Source organism: Crocuta crocuta, unplaced genomic scaffold (assembly GCF_008692635.1).
Source record: "Crocuta crocuta isolate KB4526 unplaced genomic scaffold, BGI_CrCroc_1.0 scaffold234, whole genome shotgun sequence".
Classification (NCBI taxonomy): Eukaryota; Metazoa; Chordata; class Mammalia; order Carnivora; family Hyaenidae; genus Crocuta; species Crocuta crocuta.
Genome location: NW_027529647.1, coordinates 548,259 through 567,121, shown reverse-complemented (window position 1 = coordinate 567,121; position 18,863 = coordinate 548,259). Strand labels below are relative to the sequence as shown.

Genomic DNA, 18,863 nt, shown 5'->3' with positions numbered 1-18,863 from the left:
CTGAGGTTCCCAGAGACAGTTGCGCTGGGAGCAGGGCAGTCTCATGAATTTCCCCGTTGAGGTGTGCTGCAGCCTTCGTAACCCGTTTCTTCCTTGCTTGCAGCTTCACAGCTCTCAATGCCAGTAAGGAGAAGAAGAAAAAGAAATATTCTGGGGCTTTGAGTGTTAAAGAGATGTTAAAGAAATTTCAGAAGGAGAAAGATGCTCAGAGAAAGAGGGACGAAGACCATAAGCCCGTAGCGGTCTCGTCGGCGGAAGCTCAGGGCCTGCGGGAATTGGAGGGCACCTCTGACCCCTTGCTCTCGCTCTTTGGCTCCACATCTGACAACGACTTGCTCCAGGCGGCCACTGCCATGGACTCGCTGACTGATTTGGACTTGGAGCAGCTGCTCAGTGAGTCTCCAGAAGGAAGCCCTTTCCGTGATATGGATGATGAGAGCGATTCCCTTGGGGTGGGACTGGACCAGGAATTCAGGCAGCCCTCTTCCCTCCCCGAAGGCCTGCCCGCGCCCCTGGAGAAGCGCGTTAAGGAGCTGGCTCAGGTATGGTGACACAGAGTGGCCAGGCTTTCCTGGAAGCGGTTTGGGCAGATTGACACTGGTTCTGCACCACATGAAGCTCGCTGCCCAGAGCAACCCTTAGTGAGTTGGCAGTTTCGGTGTAAGCTTTTCCAGCCTCTCTTCTTCTCCTGAGTGAGGAAACCGTGTAAGCTCTGACCATCAGGCTTCATTTTTAGGCCTTCTGTGGTTCTTTTACTCCTGAAAAACATTTTACTTTCTTCTAGAGGATTTTCTTTTTCCATTTCCTGCCTGTCTGTTCCTTCCTCACAAATGTCTTTCCTTTGTTGCAATAGACTGACACTAATGTTGGCAGCAGGCAGCTGAGGCACAGATCTGTCATTTTAGTAATCTTTTGAAGGCTTTGAAAATTAAAGGTTTGCAAGTATATGTTATACACATAGGGTATGTGCTTCATTGCCACTGGGTTTCGTTGCTCCCTGGACTTGCCCATCATCAGTGTTAAGTAGCAATCACAGGAATACCTAAAGTGTGATGAACAAGAAGAAGCTGAACCTTCATACTGTCCATGACCCATTAAAAACAGCAACGGTCTTTGGGCTATAGCAGCCATTGGCAATTGGGAATTGATTTCTAGAGTGCTAAGAATTGTCAACTTAGTTATGTATTACTGACCATAAACCAAACATAGGTCATTGGTTATGATGACTTTTAGTTAAAAAACATTTTACATTGGGCATCCTGACTTAAATGCAACTCCAGTGGCATTAGATTCTGTAGCTTAAGTATTAAACCAGTGGTTCTCAAAGCATTTCAGAATCACTGTTCTGTGTAATATCTCTTGTGTTTTAGGGCAGGGTAAAATGTTAACCCCTGGTACAAACAATTCTCTTGTTTCGAAAAAGTATTTGAGCACAACAGATGAAGTAAATCAAATGTCTTACTCAGATCCCTAGTTCTTCCTCATTGACCTGTGTGCAGTATTCTATCTGAATGTGATGATTTAAATGAATTGTGCCATGTCAGGGTTTCAGAGTATATCTTAATAGGACGTGTAGGTGGAAGTAGTTGAATCTCAAGTTTGGCATGTTTGAGCATACTGTTCTGTGTTTGCTCTCAGAATTTATGTTTAAAAAAATTGCTCTTTGTTGTTCTCAGTCCGCTGGTTTGTAATCTAATTGTTTTGTAGCTTCTGAAAGTCTTGTTAAGTAAGTTGAGTGAGGTATACGTGGCAGTATCCAGTTGTGTTTTTAGAGGAAAGTCAAAAGCATTCTTGGATGTGCGCCCACGCCCACCATAGTAGTGTTCTAGTCTATAACTTTGATTATTTCGCTTTCTTGGAAAAAATGGATAAATTCCATGGAAACAAAGTGGCTTAACATGAAACAGCATTGGGTTGTGATTCAAGAAAGCCTCACTTTCTGGAGTCCACTGGATGGACCCCAAGCAAACTGTCCTTCCTCAGTGTTTGCCAAGTTATCTCTTGGGACAAAGGAGACAGGGTTCTGGACCCTATAGATAAGGTAGGCATGGTTGGGTTTTGGTGGGGAGGTGGTGACCAGGACAAATCGACGTACTGAAAATCAGCATTCATATGTGAAATTGATACTTAAGTCATCACCTAGCCCTTCAACTATAACAGCGTTAAGAACCTTTGGGAAATGGGATAGAAAATGGGGATTACCTATCATTCTGCCAATCTGAAAATTATTTTCAATTTGCATATTCCTTTCTAGCGTTGTGTATATGTTTTTATGCAGTTGTAATTATAGTTGTGAATAATTGTTTCCTGCTTTCTTAACTTAATAAATATTATTCTAAAGCCCTCATCACTTTTGATGGTTGCATGAAAAAGAAGGCTTATTTTTAGAAAGGTACTTAATGCCATTCCAAATGATCCCCAGGTGCTCCGTTCTCACCAGGGCCCTGTACTTGGGCACTTGGCGACTCCTACATGTGTGCCGAGTGCTCTAAACCCAGACCTCACTGAAACTCTGCTGGGAAAGCTATTCTTCCCAGGGGGGAAAAATGCCTATGTACACAAAAGTTGCATATAGTTTCAAAAGCCATTCATGGATACTTGGATCCTTAATAAGGAGCCCTGTCCTCAATCTTGAACTGGATTTTGCGTTTTTAAATTTTAAATTAAACTTGATGTACATAACTGTAACATTAGTAGTGTTATGTGTTCTGACTTTATTTTTCACTCCCCTTATTTTCTTTTTTCCTCCTCTTTATTTTTATAAGATTGTTTACATTTAAAATTTTGGCCTTAGATGAAACATGTATCAGTTTCTACTGTTACATTAAAAAACTGCCCCAAAATTTAGGGCCTCAAAAAGCAGTTCATTTCTCCTGACTCTGGGTGGTTCCTCTTCTGGTCCTGCCTGGCTCACTCTTGTGGTTACATTCAGCTGACACGTTGGCCGGGTGCTGTGACGGCTGGAGTGGCTGAGGTGGCCAGGACATCCGTCCTCTCCCTCCTTCTGGTCTTTCATCCTGGGTTTCTTCAGAGCATGGCAGTTTCGTGGTGACATTTCAAGAGAATGAAGGTGGAAGCTGCAAGGCCCATGAGAGCTAGCCATAGAAATTATGTATTCACATCACTTCTCCCACTCTAATGGTAAAGCAAGTAACAAGAACGAACCAGGTTGGAGGGTTGGGAAGTTAGAGGCCATCTCCGTGTGGCAGAATGCATGTCCTGGGAGAGAAGAGGTCTGGGATCCTGTTTGCCACCTACCATGGTCCCTTAAGCAGATCCTAGTCTGGTATGTATCCATCCCTTAGGGAATAATCTTTGGGAAGGAAAAAGTGGACTTTTAAGTTTATTTTTGAGAGAGAGAGAGAGAGAGAGGGAGGGAGGGAGAGACAGAATGCATGTGCCCAGTGCACACGTTAGTGGAGAAGGGCAGAGAGAGACAGAATCCCAAGCAGGCTCTGTGCTGCGGGGCCTCAGACTTGCTAACCGTGAGATCATGACCTGAGCTGAAATCAAGAGTCAGATGTTTAACCGACTGAGCCACCCATGTCCCTCCTCCCCAACTTTTTTTAAGTTTATTTATTTTTGAGAGAGAGAGAGGAGATTGACCTTCTAACTAGATGTGATGCTTGAAACTTTGAAAAACTGTATTTGAAAACTTACCTCTGTTAAAGAGGTACCCCAAGGAGGCCGTCTTGGCGGATGCCCGAGCAGCGTTCACTGTATTCACTGCTGTCGTCTTATGTTAGTCTGTTGGTCATTTCCTGTTTCTTTGTACTATACGTTTTTATGGCCCCAAAGAATCCAGTGATTTGATTTGATGGCCTTACCCTGTCTTCACTTAATAGGCCTTGCTTGTGCCTTTTGTCTTGGTTGTTGGAGAAATCAGGTGTGTTGACCACCTCAGGTTACTGTCTTGATGTAGTTTGGCAGCTCCTCAGCCTGGCCCATACAGATGGCCAGGTCTACTGACCCAAGCTAAACTGGGAACAATACTGAGAAAAGAAGACAGAGACCTCATGTCACCCACCCTTCTACTCTGCCTGCTCACAGCTTACACTCCTATAGTCTTAGAACCCCTGCCTCACAAATCCTTGAGAGACTTGGATCCAAAGAGAAAAGGGTAGGAAAAACCTAACCTCTTTGATGTTTTTTAAAAAGAAAATCATGCCAGCAAATACAGGTACAGTATATAAGGCTCTGATCTAGGTGTTAAGAGGCTGCAAGTGACTTTCTTAGAATTAAAATAGCTCGTTAAAGCGCTTTTGGAACTATTATAAATCAGCATGACTGAGCTGTTTTGTTTACCTTCATTTCTTAGTTAATCTAGGATTGATCAATTGATACAACTCCTTAAGCAAGCGTATCTCTTCTTAGGGTTGAGGAATCTCCCTTATTTCTGGAAGACAATCAGATATAAATCCAATTGTTCTTTTAATTGGATTTTTTAAAAAATACAGCACTTGACTAATTATCTTCAGTATAAAACCAGACCCTCAGAGATACTGTCTACATAATTCAAAAGGCATTGGAAAAAGATCTTGAAAAGTATATAGCCAGAAAGCCTCAGACATACTGGAAAATTGGCTGCTATCTAAAATAAAATTTAAGTGGAAAACCTAAGTGGTTGATAGGTCTGACAAACAGTGGGGCATTTGAAACACAGGTTATCGTGATTAGGTTGAATTAGTATGAAAGTGCTTCTGCATCTTAGAAGTAGCAGTATGTAAGCTTAAAAGAATGACTCAGTTTTATTTTCTCTCAAACTAAAATCATATTCTCAGTATTTTGGAAGTGCCAAGAATTCTGAATACTTCTGAAAATGTAAGAAATAGGCAGGTGAATGGATTAAAAGTTGCATCCTTTCTTTCATTTCCATCCATCCATTTTACCCCCTTTAATCCTGGACCTTTGCACTTCTTTCCCTCCAGGGGTTTGCAGAAGCTTGAGTTTTGCATATCCTCTACAGGTTCTGTTTGTCAGTACCAAACTTTCTTCCTCTGGTTGCATTCTTTCAGTAATACTCGTTTGTTCCTTCATCCATTCACTTAGGCGACATTTACTAAGCTTTATTACGTAACAGGCAGCTGTGTGAAATATATTGACAAGTAAGATTCAGTTCTTGTTTTCCACAAGCTTGTTCTGTAAGTGGACCAGTAGACACGTAAGCAGCTGGCTGTAGGACAGAGCAGAATGAGGTAAGCTCTGTGATATTTGTGTGGCCAAGCAGATGGTCAGGTGGACAGCCAGACTTAAGGAGATAAGAAAGAACCTCCTTAGGTACATAGGAATCAGACTGGAGGCAACAGGTTTGGCCAGGCTCAGTGGAGAGATGGCCTTCGAGGAAGCCAGCGCATAGAGCTGACGTTGGACGAGGAGTCGAGTTGTTGGATGGTGGGGACCCCCTGGAATGTGGTGGGGAATGGGAGTCATAAATTTCACATAAAGGAGTTTGGGTTTGATTCTAGGCTTGCAGAGAGCTACCTAAGGGTTTTAAAGAAGGGAGTAGAAGGATTTCAGGAGGATGGTGCATAGTTATTAGAAGTGGGGAACACAGTAGGAGCAGAAACTGGTGGGTTTGGGTTTGGGTAAGCTGTGTGTCCATACCAGGGGATCATCCATTTACAGAGGTAATTGGAAATTCTAATCCAGAGCTTAGAAAAAAGGGTTTAGGGTAGAGGTTTAAATTCTTTTTTTTTTTTAATGTTTTATTTATTTCTGAGAGAGCGAGAGAGCGAGCAGAGGAGGGTCAGAGAGAGAGGGAGACACAGAATCTGAAGACGGGCTCCAGGCTCTGGGCTAGCTGTCAGCACAGAGCCCGACGCGGGGCTTGAACCCATGAACCGTGAGATCACGACTTGAGCCAAAGTCGGATTCTTAACTGACTGAGCCATCCAGGTGCCCCTAGGGTAGAGGTTTAGATTTGAGAGATTGACACACGTTATATGTTATTTTGAAGCTGTGAAGGCGTAGAAGGTATTGGGAGAAGGTAGTTTTAGATAGAATCTTGGCTCTGTCTATTACTGTTTAGGAGCTAATGACACAGAGGGAGCTGTCAGGTAGGAATAGGCCTCAGAGGCTACAATGAGGGAATGCATGTGAGGGGACAGGAAGGTGGAGGGTGGTTCTCAGTGCCTGTAGTCTCAAAGGGGTTGATCATTCGTTTTAAGACAAGAATCTTAACTGCCTTTGTTTCCCATCATTATTGTAGATCAAGTCTGATTTTATATATTTTATTTTGCCTTAAGCCTTAGGACCAGCAACTCTTGGGTTTAGGTCAACTGTTTTCAATCCCCTGTGCACATTAAAGTTACCAGGGTTACTTTTAAAGAATGTGGATTCCTTGCCCTCATCCCCAGAGATCCTGATGCGATTGGTCTAGGGTGGGGAAAGCCACCAGGTAATTCCAATATGTAGCCAAAGGTGAGAACCAGTGGTTCAGATTTTTGCCAAGATTGCTTTCCTGACTTTTGCACTTAGTGCCCTGGCTGCCTGCTGTGGCTGCCATGCAGGGTACTGGCTGTGTTCTGGTGGGAAGCAAAAGGCCTGCTATGCCTTGTGTCAATAGGTAGGAAGGTGTGTTAGTGGTTAAGATGGTCTGGGTGATAGAATTCGTAATAAATTGTAAGCGGATTGTGAATTTCCCAAGAATCGCAATGTCCTTAAGTGCTAAAGTAGCACCTTGTTACTATTTAAGGGTAGGAGATAAAGGTTTTCTCATCTTGCAGGTTTGTTCGAGTTCTTGATTGTTTTTGTACTGTAGAAGTGTGGAAATTCCAACTCACAGTTGAGGTGGTAGGGTGCTGGTCACAGGAGGTAACTAGCTCCTTGAATCAAAAGCGTCATGTTTGCTTTGACTCTGTATGACTGACTTTTATGTGATGGTGTTGTTCCAAGTCCTTGGAACAACGGACAGTCCATAGATGCTTCAGCAGCATTTGAAAAAAGCTGGATATACCAATTTGGGAGCATAGGGTGATCATAGGTGAACTTAATCTAGGACTGAGTGAGGATTTTATCTAATCGGCAGGTGTTCTTTAGGGAAGGACTGGCTTTGTGCCTGTGGGTGAGTGTGTGGTTGTGTGAGGAAAGTGCACTAACAGATGTTACTGTCTGCTGTGAACCAGGCTGCCAGAGCTGCTGAAGGAGAGAGCAGACAGAAGTTCTTCACCCAGGATGTTAATGGCACCCTCTTAGAGTGAGTATCTTTTGTTTACATGTGTCTGCTGTTACCGTGCCTGGGTCGTGCAGGCCAGGGGAAATGGGCATGGATTGAACTACCTAAAGATGACTGCTTATGAAAGGAAAAAATGGTGATTATTTTCCTTTTGTTTATTTATTTTTAAGTTTACTTATATTTATTTTGAGAGAAAGAGAGCACAAGCCAGGAAAGGGCAGAGAGAGAGAGGGAGAGAGAGAAAGAATCCCAAGCATTGTTGGCACAGAGCCTTGATGTGGGGCTTGATCCAGTGAGCTGTGAGATCATGACCTGAGCCAAAATCAAGAGTCAGACCCTCACCCGACTGACCAACCCCAGGGCCCCTATTCTTTTTTTTTTTTTTTAAAGGGGGTTGGGTACACCAAATATCTGTTTCCAGGAAATGGTAGATCTTACTAGTCTTAAGCGGCAGATATTAATAGAACGCTGTATGTAATGATCATGGCCAGTTGGAAGAGGATTTCTTGGCAAGTATGAGATGAGAGAGAAAAAGTGTCGCTTGCCTATGCAGAAAAGTAAGAGATAACTTGGTGCAGCTTCAGGAGCCTGCTCTCTTGGGGTCATTCTCCTCTCGCTCTCACTTCTACTCCCAAGGCCAAGGTATATACATATCATCCCATGACACTTCTCCCCCATGTCTGAATCTCTGAGAATGTTGCATTGTATGAATTGGATTATAGAAGCAGAAAAACCACACATAAAAATCCAAACCAGGTTTTTGGTATCAAGTCCTCCAGCCTTGCCAGCTTCTCTCTCAGTGGCTTTATATAGTAGAGGAAGCTTGTTGCTCAACACCTGAGGATTTTACACATGTAAGAACAGTTGTCGAGATTAGGGAATATACAGGAAATGACCAGGATCGGAATTGGCCCCTTGGGTCAGGAAGCTTGGACTGTAGAGAGCACCTGAGAGTCAGCACACACACGAGATTTGTGTGAATGGTAGCCTTCTGGAGCCTGCCAGATAAAGAGAGCTCAATGGACTGAAGACAAATATTTTTTTGCTGATCTAGATGGGGACATTGGGAGGGGTGAGGACTTCCCTGACCTCCTAATCAGGGATAAAACTGGGAAAAAAGGAAATGCTGTTGGCCACACCAAGTAACTTAATCACTTTCCATTTTGAAAGCTCTTATGTTCTTGTTATTTGTGATACTTAGTACTTCGGAGTTTGTTCTCTCAGGTTCTGTTTCCTGACTACACATTTGACTTGTTCTTGTTTTTGACCTGCGGGTTTTGACCCTCTTTACCTAACCAACCGAGTTCATCAGGTGTGGGAGTTCTGATGTGGTGACTGCTGGAGATCTGTTGCCCTAGTCACTCAGTTACATTGTGTGACCAATGACATGAGGTTGGTCCCAGTCTCGGCTCTTAGTTTTCCTGTCTGTGGTCGGGTGACTTAATGATGAGAGAAGCTCCAATGAGCTGCGGACCCTTGATGACTCTGTTCTGTTCTTCAGCATAGAGGTGCAAACTCGGGAGCTGAGTAGCCAAATCCGTTCTGGGGTATATGCCTATCTTGCTTCATTCCTGCCCTGCAGCAAAGACACACTGGTTAAACGTGCTCGGAAACTTCACCTCTATGAACAGGTGGGTGACTTTGGAGTGGAGTCTCTTGGCTTTAGGGCTCGGCAGAGTGGGTGACTGAGTCTTCACAGGTGCCACCTCTGCTCTTGTACCAGCCTCGGGCAGTTTTTCCAGTAGCATGTCCTCGGTATAGGAAGCGATGCAAAAACCAGTCTTACACCATGTCCTGCTTTCTGCAGGGGGGGCGTCTGAAGGAGCCTCTCCAGAAGCTTAAGGAGGCCATTGGAAGGGCAATGCCAGAGCAGATGGCCAAGTACCAGGATGAGTGCCAGGCACACACACAAGCCAAGGTCGCCAAGTAAGTGTGTCCCTTGGCTCTTATGGGACATCATCCTCCTGACTTTTCTCTTTTGTGTGTGTGTGTGGTTTTTTTTTTCTGTTTTGTTTTGTTTTCATTATTACATTTGTGAATGAGACTCTTGGCTCTCGTGTAGCATTTGCACCTTTTCTTAGAAGCCCGGGGTGGGGATGGGCAAGTGGGGAGGTGGTGAGTGGGAGGAAATTGTTTTTTGTAACTGTGACCTGTAGGGTCCCATTGATTCTATTCACACTATAGGATGCTGGAAGAGGAGAAAGACAAGGAGCAGAGGGAGCGGATTTGCTCTGATGAGGAAGAAGATGAAGAAAAGGGGGGCAGGAGGATAATGGGACCCCGGAAGAAATTCCAGTGGAATGATGAAATCAGGTGTGCCCAAACTGGGACCTTGCCTCATTGGAGGGTTTGTGGGGCCAGTGTCTGAGCATGTTCCCGTGTTTCTAATGAAGGTTAGAATCATTTACTTTAATCAGGGCTGCTGAAAGCACATAATTGAAACCTTGAAAGAAGGATTTGGGGTAGTTTGAAGTTTCTGACTTCTGCTTACTCCTCAGGGAGCTTCTCTGCCACGTGGTGAAGATAAAACTGGAGAGCTACGATCTGGAGAGGAATAACAAGAGCCAGTCTTGGGAGGACTATGTGAAGGCCTTTCTGGATGCTGAGGTCAAACCTCTGTGGCCAAAAGGCTGGATGCAGGCCAGGTGAGGGCCATGAGCAGCCAGTGTGGTCAGTGTGGTGATGAGGTTGAGTGTTCTTGCCTTAAAGACATACTTGAGTGCTTCTTTTGCACCAGCCAACAGGGTCCCTTCCCTCAGGAAGTCGCTGTCTAGCCAGGTCAGCTCTGATCGCACTCGAGGAGTTGGGGGCCATAATGGTTGCTGTGAATGGCTCTTACTCTCCCTTTGAAGAGGGAAGTTACCTGTGGGATTTTGCATTCTTTGTCACATTTCAGTTTGGAATTGGCTGCATGTTCTTCCCGCGTCACTGTGCTCTTACATGTTTTGAGATAATGGCTCTTGGAAGAAGTTGAGAAGTAGATTCATCTTGGAAACATGTCCCCTTTCTGAACAGATGTCTCATTTGCGAGGAGCAGGGCTGGCTGTTTATTGGAGTTACGTGCTGACCTTCTGTGTTATGTAGCTTTCCATGAAAATGGACTCTGCAGTATGAACAAGAAAGTTAGCTGGAGCTAGTGTTCTGTGCTCTTTTTTTTTATGTGGGAAAATACACTTTACATAAAATTCACCATGTTAACCATTTTTAGGTGCACAGTGCAGTGGTTTTAAATACGTTCACATTGTTTTTGCAACCATCACTGTCTGTCTCCATAAATCTTGTCATCTTCTAATACGGAAAACTCTGATTGAACAATAAATAATTCCACATTTCCCCCATGCCCTCGGATTCTGTGACCATCATTCTACTTTGTCTATGATTTTGACTACTATGAGTATTTCATCTAAGTGGAATCATTCAAAATTTGTCTTTTTGTAACTGTCTTATTTCACTTAGTATAATATTTCCAAGGATTTGTTTGTGTTACACATTATAGAATTTCTTTCCTTTTTGCGGCGCCTCGGTGGCTTAGTCAGTTGAGCGTCCGACTTTCGCTTAGGTCATGATCTCGTGGTTCGTGGGTTCGAGCCCCGCGTCGGGCTCTGTGCTGACTGCCAGCTCAGAGCCTGGAGCCTGTTTCAGTCTGTGACTCCCTCTCTCTCTGACCCTCCCCTGCTCGTGCTGTCTCTCTCTCTCTCTCCTAGAAATAAATAAAAAACATTAAAAAAATTAAAAAAAAATTTCTTTCCTTTTTAAGACAGAATAAAATTCCGTTGTATGTACAGACCACATTTTACTCACTCGTCCATTGAGACGTAGGTTGCTTCCATGTTTTAGCTATTGTGAGCAATGCTGTTATGAACTAGAGTGTACAAATATCCCTTCAACACCCTGCTTTCAGTTCTTCTGTGTATATACCGAGAAGTGGAATTGCTGGGTCACATGGTAATTGTATGTTTAACTTTGTCATTAATGTTAATTTATTTGAGAGAGAGTGAAAGCAGGGAAGGGGCAGAGAGGGAAGGAAGGAGAGCAAGTCCCAAGCAGGCTCTGAGATGCCAGTGCAGAGCCCTACATAGGGGTAAACTACGAGATCATGACCTGAGCTGAAACCAAGAGTTGGACTCTTAACTGACTGAGCCACCCAGGTGCCCTGTATGTCTAATTTTTGAGGAACTGTCATTGTTTTCCATAGTGGTTTTATCGTTTTGTATTTCTACCAACAGTTCACAGGGGTTCCAATTTGTCTACATCCTTACCAATACTTGATGTTTTCTGGGTTCTTAATAGTAGACAATGGATGTGATGTGGTTTTCTCCCTACATACTTGATTTGGATTTTCCTGGTGATTCATGATGTTGAGCATCACTTAATGTATTGGACTATGTATATATCTTTTTTGGAGAAATGTCTTAAGTTCTTTGCCCATTTTTTAATGGGGTTATTTCTTTTATTGTTTTAGGAGTTCTTTTTGTATTCTGAATATTAATCCCTTAACAGATGTGATTTCCAAATATTTTGTGAGTTGCCATTTTACTCTGTGGTAGTATCTTTTGATGCACACAAAACATTTTTTTAAATGTTTGTTTATTTTGAGAGAGCATGAGTTTGGGAGAAGAGCGGGGTGGGGAGGGGGAGAGAGAACCACCTAGGTGCCCCTTGATATGCAGAAATTTAAATTTAAAGAAGTCCAACTTGTCTACTTTTTGTTGCTTGTGTCTTAACATATCATAGTCAGATTCAGTGTCATGAAGCTGAGTTAATTTTTGTAAATGGTGTTAAGGACCCATATACATTTTTTTGCATGTGGATGTCCAGTTTTCCCAGCACCCTGTCTGTTGAAAAGGTTGTGCTTCCCTCATCAGTCTTTGCACCTTTGTCGAAAATCATTTGACCATGTATATGAGGGCTTATTTCTCGGCTCTCTGTTCTCTTCTGTTGGTTCATGTGTCTGCTTTTATGCCAGTGACACACTGTTTGGATTACTGTAGCTTTGAAGTAAATCAAGAAGTGTGATTCTCCAGCTTTATTCTTTTTCAAGGTTATTTTGGCTATGCAGGATCCTTTGACATTCGCTGTGATTTTTAGAATGGGTTTTTCTATTTCTGCAAAGAACAGTCATTAGGATTTTGCTTGGGATTGCATTGAATCTGTAGATTGCTTTGTGTAGTATTGATATTTTAGTAATATTAAGTCCAATCCATGGTGAGGTGTGTTTCCATTTCTTTCTTTAATTTCTTTTAGCAACGTTTTGTCATTTTCATTGTGCAAGTCTCACATCGTTGGTGAGGTTAATTTCTGGTTTTTGTTTTGTTTTTTGATTGTGAATGGAATTATTTTCATAATTTCTTTTTTAGATTGTTCACTTTTTGTGTACAGAAATGCAGCTGTTTTTCTCCTGTGTTGATTCTGCCACTTTGCAGAATTTATTCTGAAAAATTTTTGGGATCTGTAGAGTTCTCTACATAAAAGATCATATCATCTGTATACAGAGATCAGCTTACTTCTTTTCCAATTTGGATGCCTTTTGTTTCTCTTTCTTGCCTAACTGCTCTGGCTAGAACTTCTAGTACTATGTTGAATGGAAGTGGTGAAAGCAAGCGTTCTTACCTTGTTTATGATCTTAGAGGAAACGCTTTCAGCCTTTCACCGCTGAGTATGGTGTTTTTGCGGGGGCGAGAGGGTGTTCATACATGGCTTTTATTATGTGGAGGTAGTTTTCTTCTATTCGTAGCTTGTTAAGTGTTGTTTTATCATTCATCGATGTTGAATTTTGTCCTATGTCTTTTCTGCATCAATTGAGGTGATCATGTGGGGTTTTATTCCTTCATTCTATTGATGTGGTGTATTACATTGATCACTTTATGTACATGGAACCACTCTTGCATTCCAGGCATAAATCTCATTTGGACATGATGTATAATCTTTTTAACCTCCTAAATTCTGTTTACTAGTATTTTGTTGAGGAGTTTTATATTGGTGTTAATATAGGATATTGGTCTGTAGTTTTTTTGGAGTGTCTTTGCCTGGCTTTAATATCAGGGTAACACTGGCTTTATAGAATGAATTTGTAAGTATTCCCTCTTCAGTTTTTGGAAAAGTTTGAGAAGAATTGGTAGTACTTAAAATACTTGGTAGAATCCACCCATGAAGCCATCAGGTCCGGACCTTTGCTTTGTTGGGAGATTTTTGATCACAGACTCAGTCCCCTTGCTAGTTAAACCTCTAGTCAGAATTTTTATTTCTTTGGGATGTAGTGTTGGTAAGTTTTGTGTTTCTGGGAATTTGTTCATTTCAACGAGGTAATCCAGTTTGTTGGTATGCAGTTATTCATAGTACTCACTTAACAATCCTTTTTATTTGTAGAATCAGTAGTAATGTCTCCACTTTTGTTCCTGATTTTGGTAATTTGAGTCTCCTCTCTTGAACATTTCTTAGCCCATCTAGCTAAAGATTTGTCAATTGTGTTGATCTGATTTTTCTCTCTATATATTGTTTTATTTATTTATGCTCTGATCTTCAGTGTTTCCTTCCACTTGCTTTAGGTTTAATTTGTTCTTTTACTAGTTCCTTAAGTTGTAAAGTTAGGTTGTTGATTTGAGATTTTTCTTGTTTTTAAATGTTTATAGCTATAAGTACCCTCTTAGCGTTCTTTTTGGTGTGTCTGTAATTTTCAGTATATTGTATTTTCCTTTTCATTCATCTTTCAAGTATTTTCTAATTTCCTTTGTGATTTTTTTTCTTTGATCCATTGAGCAAAGTTTGTTTTCTTATTTCTACAAATTTGTGAATTTGTCAGTTTTCCTTCTGTTACTGGTTTGTAACTATATCGTCTTGTGGTCAGAGAAGATACTCTGTATATTGTCTATCTTTTTAAATCTCTTGAGACTTAATTTGTGGCCTCTATCCTGGGAAATGTGTTGTGTACACGTGAGAAGTCTATGTATTCTGTTGTTGGGTAGAGTGTATATCTGTTAGAGCTCACTGGTTTATGTGTTAAGTCTTGTATTATTTGTCTTCTTTCTGGTTGTTCGATCCATTATTGTGAGTGGAGTACTGAAGTCTCCAACTATTATTGTAAAATTGTCTATTTCTCCCTCCAGTTCTGTCAATTTTTGCCTCAGTTGCAGGAATGTTGATGATTATATCTTCAATATTTCTTGATTTCTCTTTTGTCTGATGTCAGCATAGCCCTCTTTGTCCTCTGCGGTTACTCTTGGTGTAGAATATATTCTTCCACCCTTTTAACCTTCAACTTGTTTTTGCATTTAGATCTTAAATGAGTTTCTTGTAGACCGCATTGAGTTGTTTATCCATTCTACCAATCTCAGTGTTGTGATTGGAAAGTTTGATCCATTCATATTTAAAGTAATTAGTGATAAGGAAGGGCTTCTTTAATTCAGTAACCTGTAAAATCTCTGCTCCCCTACAGTTCTGTCCCCACCTCTTTTGGTGGTTGATGTCACAAAATTACGTTTTTATACATTATGTGCTCCAAAACATAAGCTAATAATTCTTAGAAATGCATTAGTGTCTTAAATTAGGCAGAAAACAAGATTTGGAGTTAGAAACCAAAGTGATAGTAATGCTTTTATAGTATTAATTGCTTTTTTTTTTTCTTTAAAAGTTTTAGTCTCTTAACTCACGTAGAAAATAAAAAGCACAGGGGTGCCTGGGTGGCTCAGTTGGTTAAGCGCTGACTTCAGCTCAGGTCATGATCTCACGGTTCGTGGGTTCAAGCTCCTGTCAGGCTCTGTGCGGACAGCCAGCTCAGAGCCTGGAGCCTGCTTCAGATTCCTTATCTCCCTCTCTCTCTGACCCTCACCTGCTCATGCTGTCTCTCTCTTGCTCTCACAAATAAATAAAAAACATTTAAAAATTTTAGAAAATAAAAAGCACAGCTACAAACCATTTTTATGAGGATACTAGTTGATATGATTGCCCTTGTATTTACGTTTCTGAGATCCTTATTTCTTCACATGGCTTTGAAATACTGTCTTGTGTCCTTTTATTTGACCTCCTCATGGGAAGCCCTTGAGCATTTCCTTCAGGGTAGTATAGTGCTCATGATTTTCTTCAGCTCTTGTCCATTTGTGAGTATAAAAAACTATACATACATATATATATATATATATTTTTTTTTTTTTTAAGTATTTTGAGAGCGAGAGAGAGCTAGCATGAGCAGGGGTGGGGAGGGGGTCAGAGAGAGAGGGAGAGAGAGAATCCCCAGCAGGCTCCATGGAGCCTGACTCAGGGCTCAGTCCCCAACCGTGAGATCATGACCTGAGCTGAAATCAGGAGGCAGACACTTAATCAGCTGACCCACCCAGGCACCCCATCTGCGAGCATCTTAATATTTCCCCCACTTTGGAAGGATGGTTTTGCTGGATTTGGATTCTTGTTTGACCTTTTCTTTTAACACTTTGAATATATTAACTCATTATCTTCTGACCTCCCAAGTTTATGATGAGAATTCTATTGATAATTTAAATGATAATTTACTTGTTTCTTTGGGCTTTCAAGATTCTGTCTCTGTGTTTTAAAATTCGATTATAGGGGCACCTCGGTGGCTCAGTCGTTCAAGTGTCCACTCTTGATTTTGGCTCAGGTCATGATCTCATGATTTGGGAGATCAAGCCCCACATAGGGCTCTGCATTGACATCATGGACCCTGCTTGGGATTCTCTCTTTCCCTCTCTCTCTGCCCCTCTCCTGCTCATGCACGTGCTCTGTCTCCCTCTGTCTCTTTCAAAATAAATAAAAACTTTAAAAAAGGAGTTTGATCATACTGCTTCTTTGTGTGGGGTTCATCTTGGAGTTCTTTGAGCTTCTTGGGTTTTTATGTTCATCTATTTCACCAGATTTAGGGGGGTTTTAGCTGGTATTTCGTCCACTATTCTCTCTGCCTATTTCTCTCTCTCTTCTCCTTCCGGGACTTGTACAGTGTGTGGTGTGCGTGCTGCTCCAAGTGATGGTGTCCTACCACATCTTCTACGCCCTGTTCACTTTTCTTCAGTCTTTGTTCTCTCTGTTCCTCAGACTTGGTGATTTCCATTATCCTCTCTCCAAGTTTGTGAACTCTTTCTTTTGTCCGCTCACATGTGTTTGAACATCTCCAGAGAATTTTTCGTTTCAGTTATTATACTTTAAAGCTCCACAGTCTCTCTTTGATTTCTTTTTAGGTTTTCCATCTCTTTATTTATTTCCATTTTGTTCACACCTCCTTTTTTTCTTTCTAGGGAACATCCATCACCTCACATAGTCACAGTTTTTCTTTTCTTTGACAAGAACTCTTACAAGATTGATTCTCTGGGCAACTTTCAGATTTACAATTCAGTACTGTTAACTATGGTCACTGTTAAGTTGATTGGTTTTGTTTTTGTAAATGTTGTGACGCAGCTCAAGCAGCCTGCGGTGTGAACGGCCTTCCTAGGTCTCGGCCAAGCCCTTCCTCGGACTTGTGTGGTCACTTTCTCATTTCCCCCCCATATATGCAGTTATTTTGAATGTTCTGGTTTTTAATGTTTGACTCCTGAAAGTGGGAAAGTGAACAAATGAAGCGGGGACAAAGGGCNCAATAGTGGGTGGTGGAAGGGGACAGCAGTGGCTCCCCACCTCTTTGCACTTCTATGATGAAAAGCAGCCATTAGTGATCAGAGCAGAGGTTCCCTGATAGTTGGAGGACAGGGTCCTTTCTGCTTGCTCTAGTTCCTGCAAGCTGTGTGCAAGTGCTCTAGGAATGTGTGTGTGCCTCCCTGCCGCGGGGCTGCGGACGGGAGGCTGCACTTGTGCTAAGAGCTGAAATTGACAGCAGTTTACCTCTAGGCCCTCCCCTGTGGAAAGCCTTCAGCACACTCTAGGGTTCCCAAATAGTCACTTCAGACAGATTGTATTAGTGCACTTGTCCAGGTGAGTGGATAGTTCCTGGTGCCTCCTACTCCGTCACCCTCCTGGAGTCCAGATCATCGAGCCTCCTTGTCTCTGTCCCTGCTTTAGCTGGGATTGCTCTTCTCTCTTTAGAGAGTGAATTTCTTTCTTTCTTTTTTTATTTTTTAAGTTTATTTATTTTTGAGAGAACGTGTGCACAAGGAGGGGAGGGGTAGAGAGAGGGAGACAAAGGATCTTAAGCAGGCTCTGTGTGCCTCCAGGTACATAGGGAGGGTCATAGAGAAAATTTTGTTGTGTTTCCCTGGAAAAAGACATGCTGTGGATCACTCTGCATTTGACCTTTGGAAGGGGTAAGAATCAGCAATAAGGAAAGCACTGCTGTCTTCAGGAGAAAAATCCTATGAGAAATTTTGGGGCAGAGCCATAGCTTTTTTGATTCACTCCTGGACTCTTCGCTTTCGAGCAGCCAGTGCAGCTACTTTAGAGTCTCTGACTAGGAATCAAGCTCAACGGTCCTCTTACATTTAAGGTATAATAGCCACTGAGTACCAGGGGTGGTAGGAAAGCTCTAGAAGCAGAGTGCCTGCTTTCAGGGAGCTTGTGCAGACCATCCAGTATTCTCTGTTTCAGGACTCTGTTTAAGGAGAGCAGACGAGGCCATGGGCACCTGACATCAATCCTGTGAGTCTCTGTGTTTTCTCTTCTAAGGACTACTATTATCTTCTTCTTCTTTGTGAGTTTTCTTTAAACCTTTTCTGTGTTCATTCCTTTAACCAGGGCCAAGAAGAAAGTAATGGCCTCTTCCAAAATCAAGATGAAGGTGAGTCATCCTGCTCTGGTCATGTGCCATTCTCATCCTCTAGCCATGTGCGTGAAACCTCTCAGGTGACCATAGCAACTCCTGAGCTCTGCTGCACTGGGGTCAGCTCTTCAGGATGGCATTCTTGAGGTTATACCAAGAGGCAGCCTGGCCCACCACAGGTGTCTGAGGTTGGCAGGGCAGAGACCTGAGCTGGGCCAGGTAGTATCTTCCTGCCTTAGTTCTAGGAGATGGTACCCACCTGGCCAGTTCTGGTGGTGGTGGTGGTGAGATTTACGTGAGGTCTCTCGACAGCCCTCTGAGGAGTGAGGGGCCCCTGCGGATGCTTACAGTGTGGTGGTCGTTTTTTCATGGAAGAACACTGCCAGTCAGGTGGTGAGCCTGGAGGACAGCTGGCTTCGGGGCATCTGCCTGGCAGAGATGGAGGAAAGTCCAGTGGGAAGAGAGCAGAGACTGAGAACCATCTCCCGCTTTGCAGAAATCTCTCAGTGTAAAAAAATTGCTATTTTACCAGTTCCTGAGGCTTTATAGTGCCGTTAACCAGACTAGTCCATGGGAGTAAGCTGTGCAAATTCTGTCCTCCTAAGTATCTGCTGAGCTCCTACAGTATCTGAGACACATGGCACTGAGCACTCAGGATGTGGCAGTGATGACTAGACCCTATTCCTGCTCCCATGACAGGACTTTTCCTTTGCACCCATGAGAGATAGATGCTAGAAAGACCAGGGAGGGGGGCGCCTGGGTGGCTTGGTCGGTTGAGCGTCCGACTTTCGCTTAGGTCATGATCTCGCGGTTCGTGGGTTCGAGCCCCGCGTCGGGCTGTGTGCTGACTGCCAGCTCGGAGCCTGGAGCCTATTTCAGAGTCTGTGACTCCCTCTCTCTCCGACCCTCCCCTGCTCACGCTGTCTCTCTCTCTCTCTCCTAGAAATAAATAAAAAAATATAAAAAAAAAAAATTAAAAAAAAAAAAAAAAAAACAATA

The 18,863-nt window shown here is 42.6% G+C and overlaps 1 protein-coding gene across 2 annotated transcripts in view; it reads left to right on the top strand.

Annotated features, from left to right (window-relative positions):
* The window catches only part of UBN1 (ubinuclein 1), a 38,670-nt gene that overhangs the window by 10,913 nt on the left and 8,894 nt on the right, over positions 1-18,863 (top strand). For both annotated transcript variants that reach the window (XM_077762485.1, XM_077762484.1), the window contains exons 7-14: positions 104-542; positions 7,125-7,195; positions 8,676-8,805; positions 8,982-9,100; positions 9,359-9,487; positions 9,673-9,819; positions 17,693-17,743; positions 17,840-17,882. In XM_077762485.1, coding sequence (XP_077618611.1) covers positions 104-542; positions 7,125-7,195; positions 8,676-8,805; positions 8,982-9,100; positions 9,359-9,487; positions 9,673-9,819; positions 17,693-17,743; positions 17,840-17,882 — 1,129 coding nt within the window. The remainder of the gene's footprint in view (positions 1-103; positions 543-7,124; positions 7,196-8,675; positions 8,806-8,981; positions 9,101-9,358; positions 9,488-9,672; positions 9,820-17,692; positions 17,744-17,839; positions 17,883-18,863) is intronic.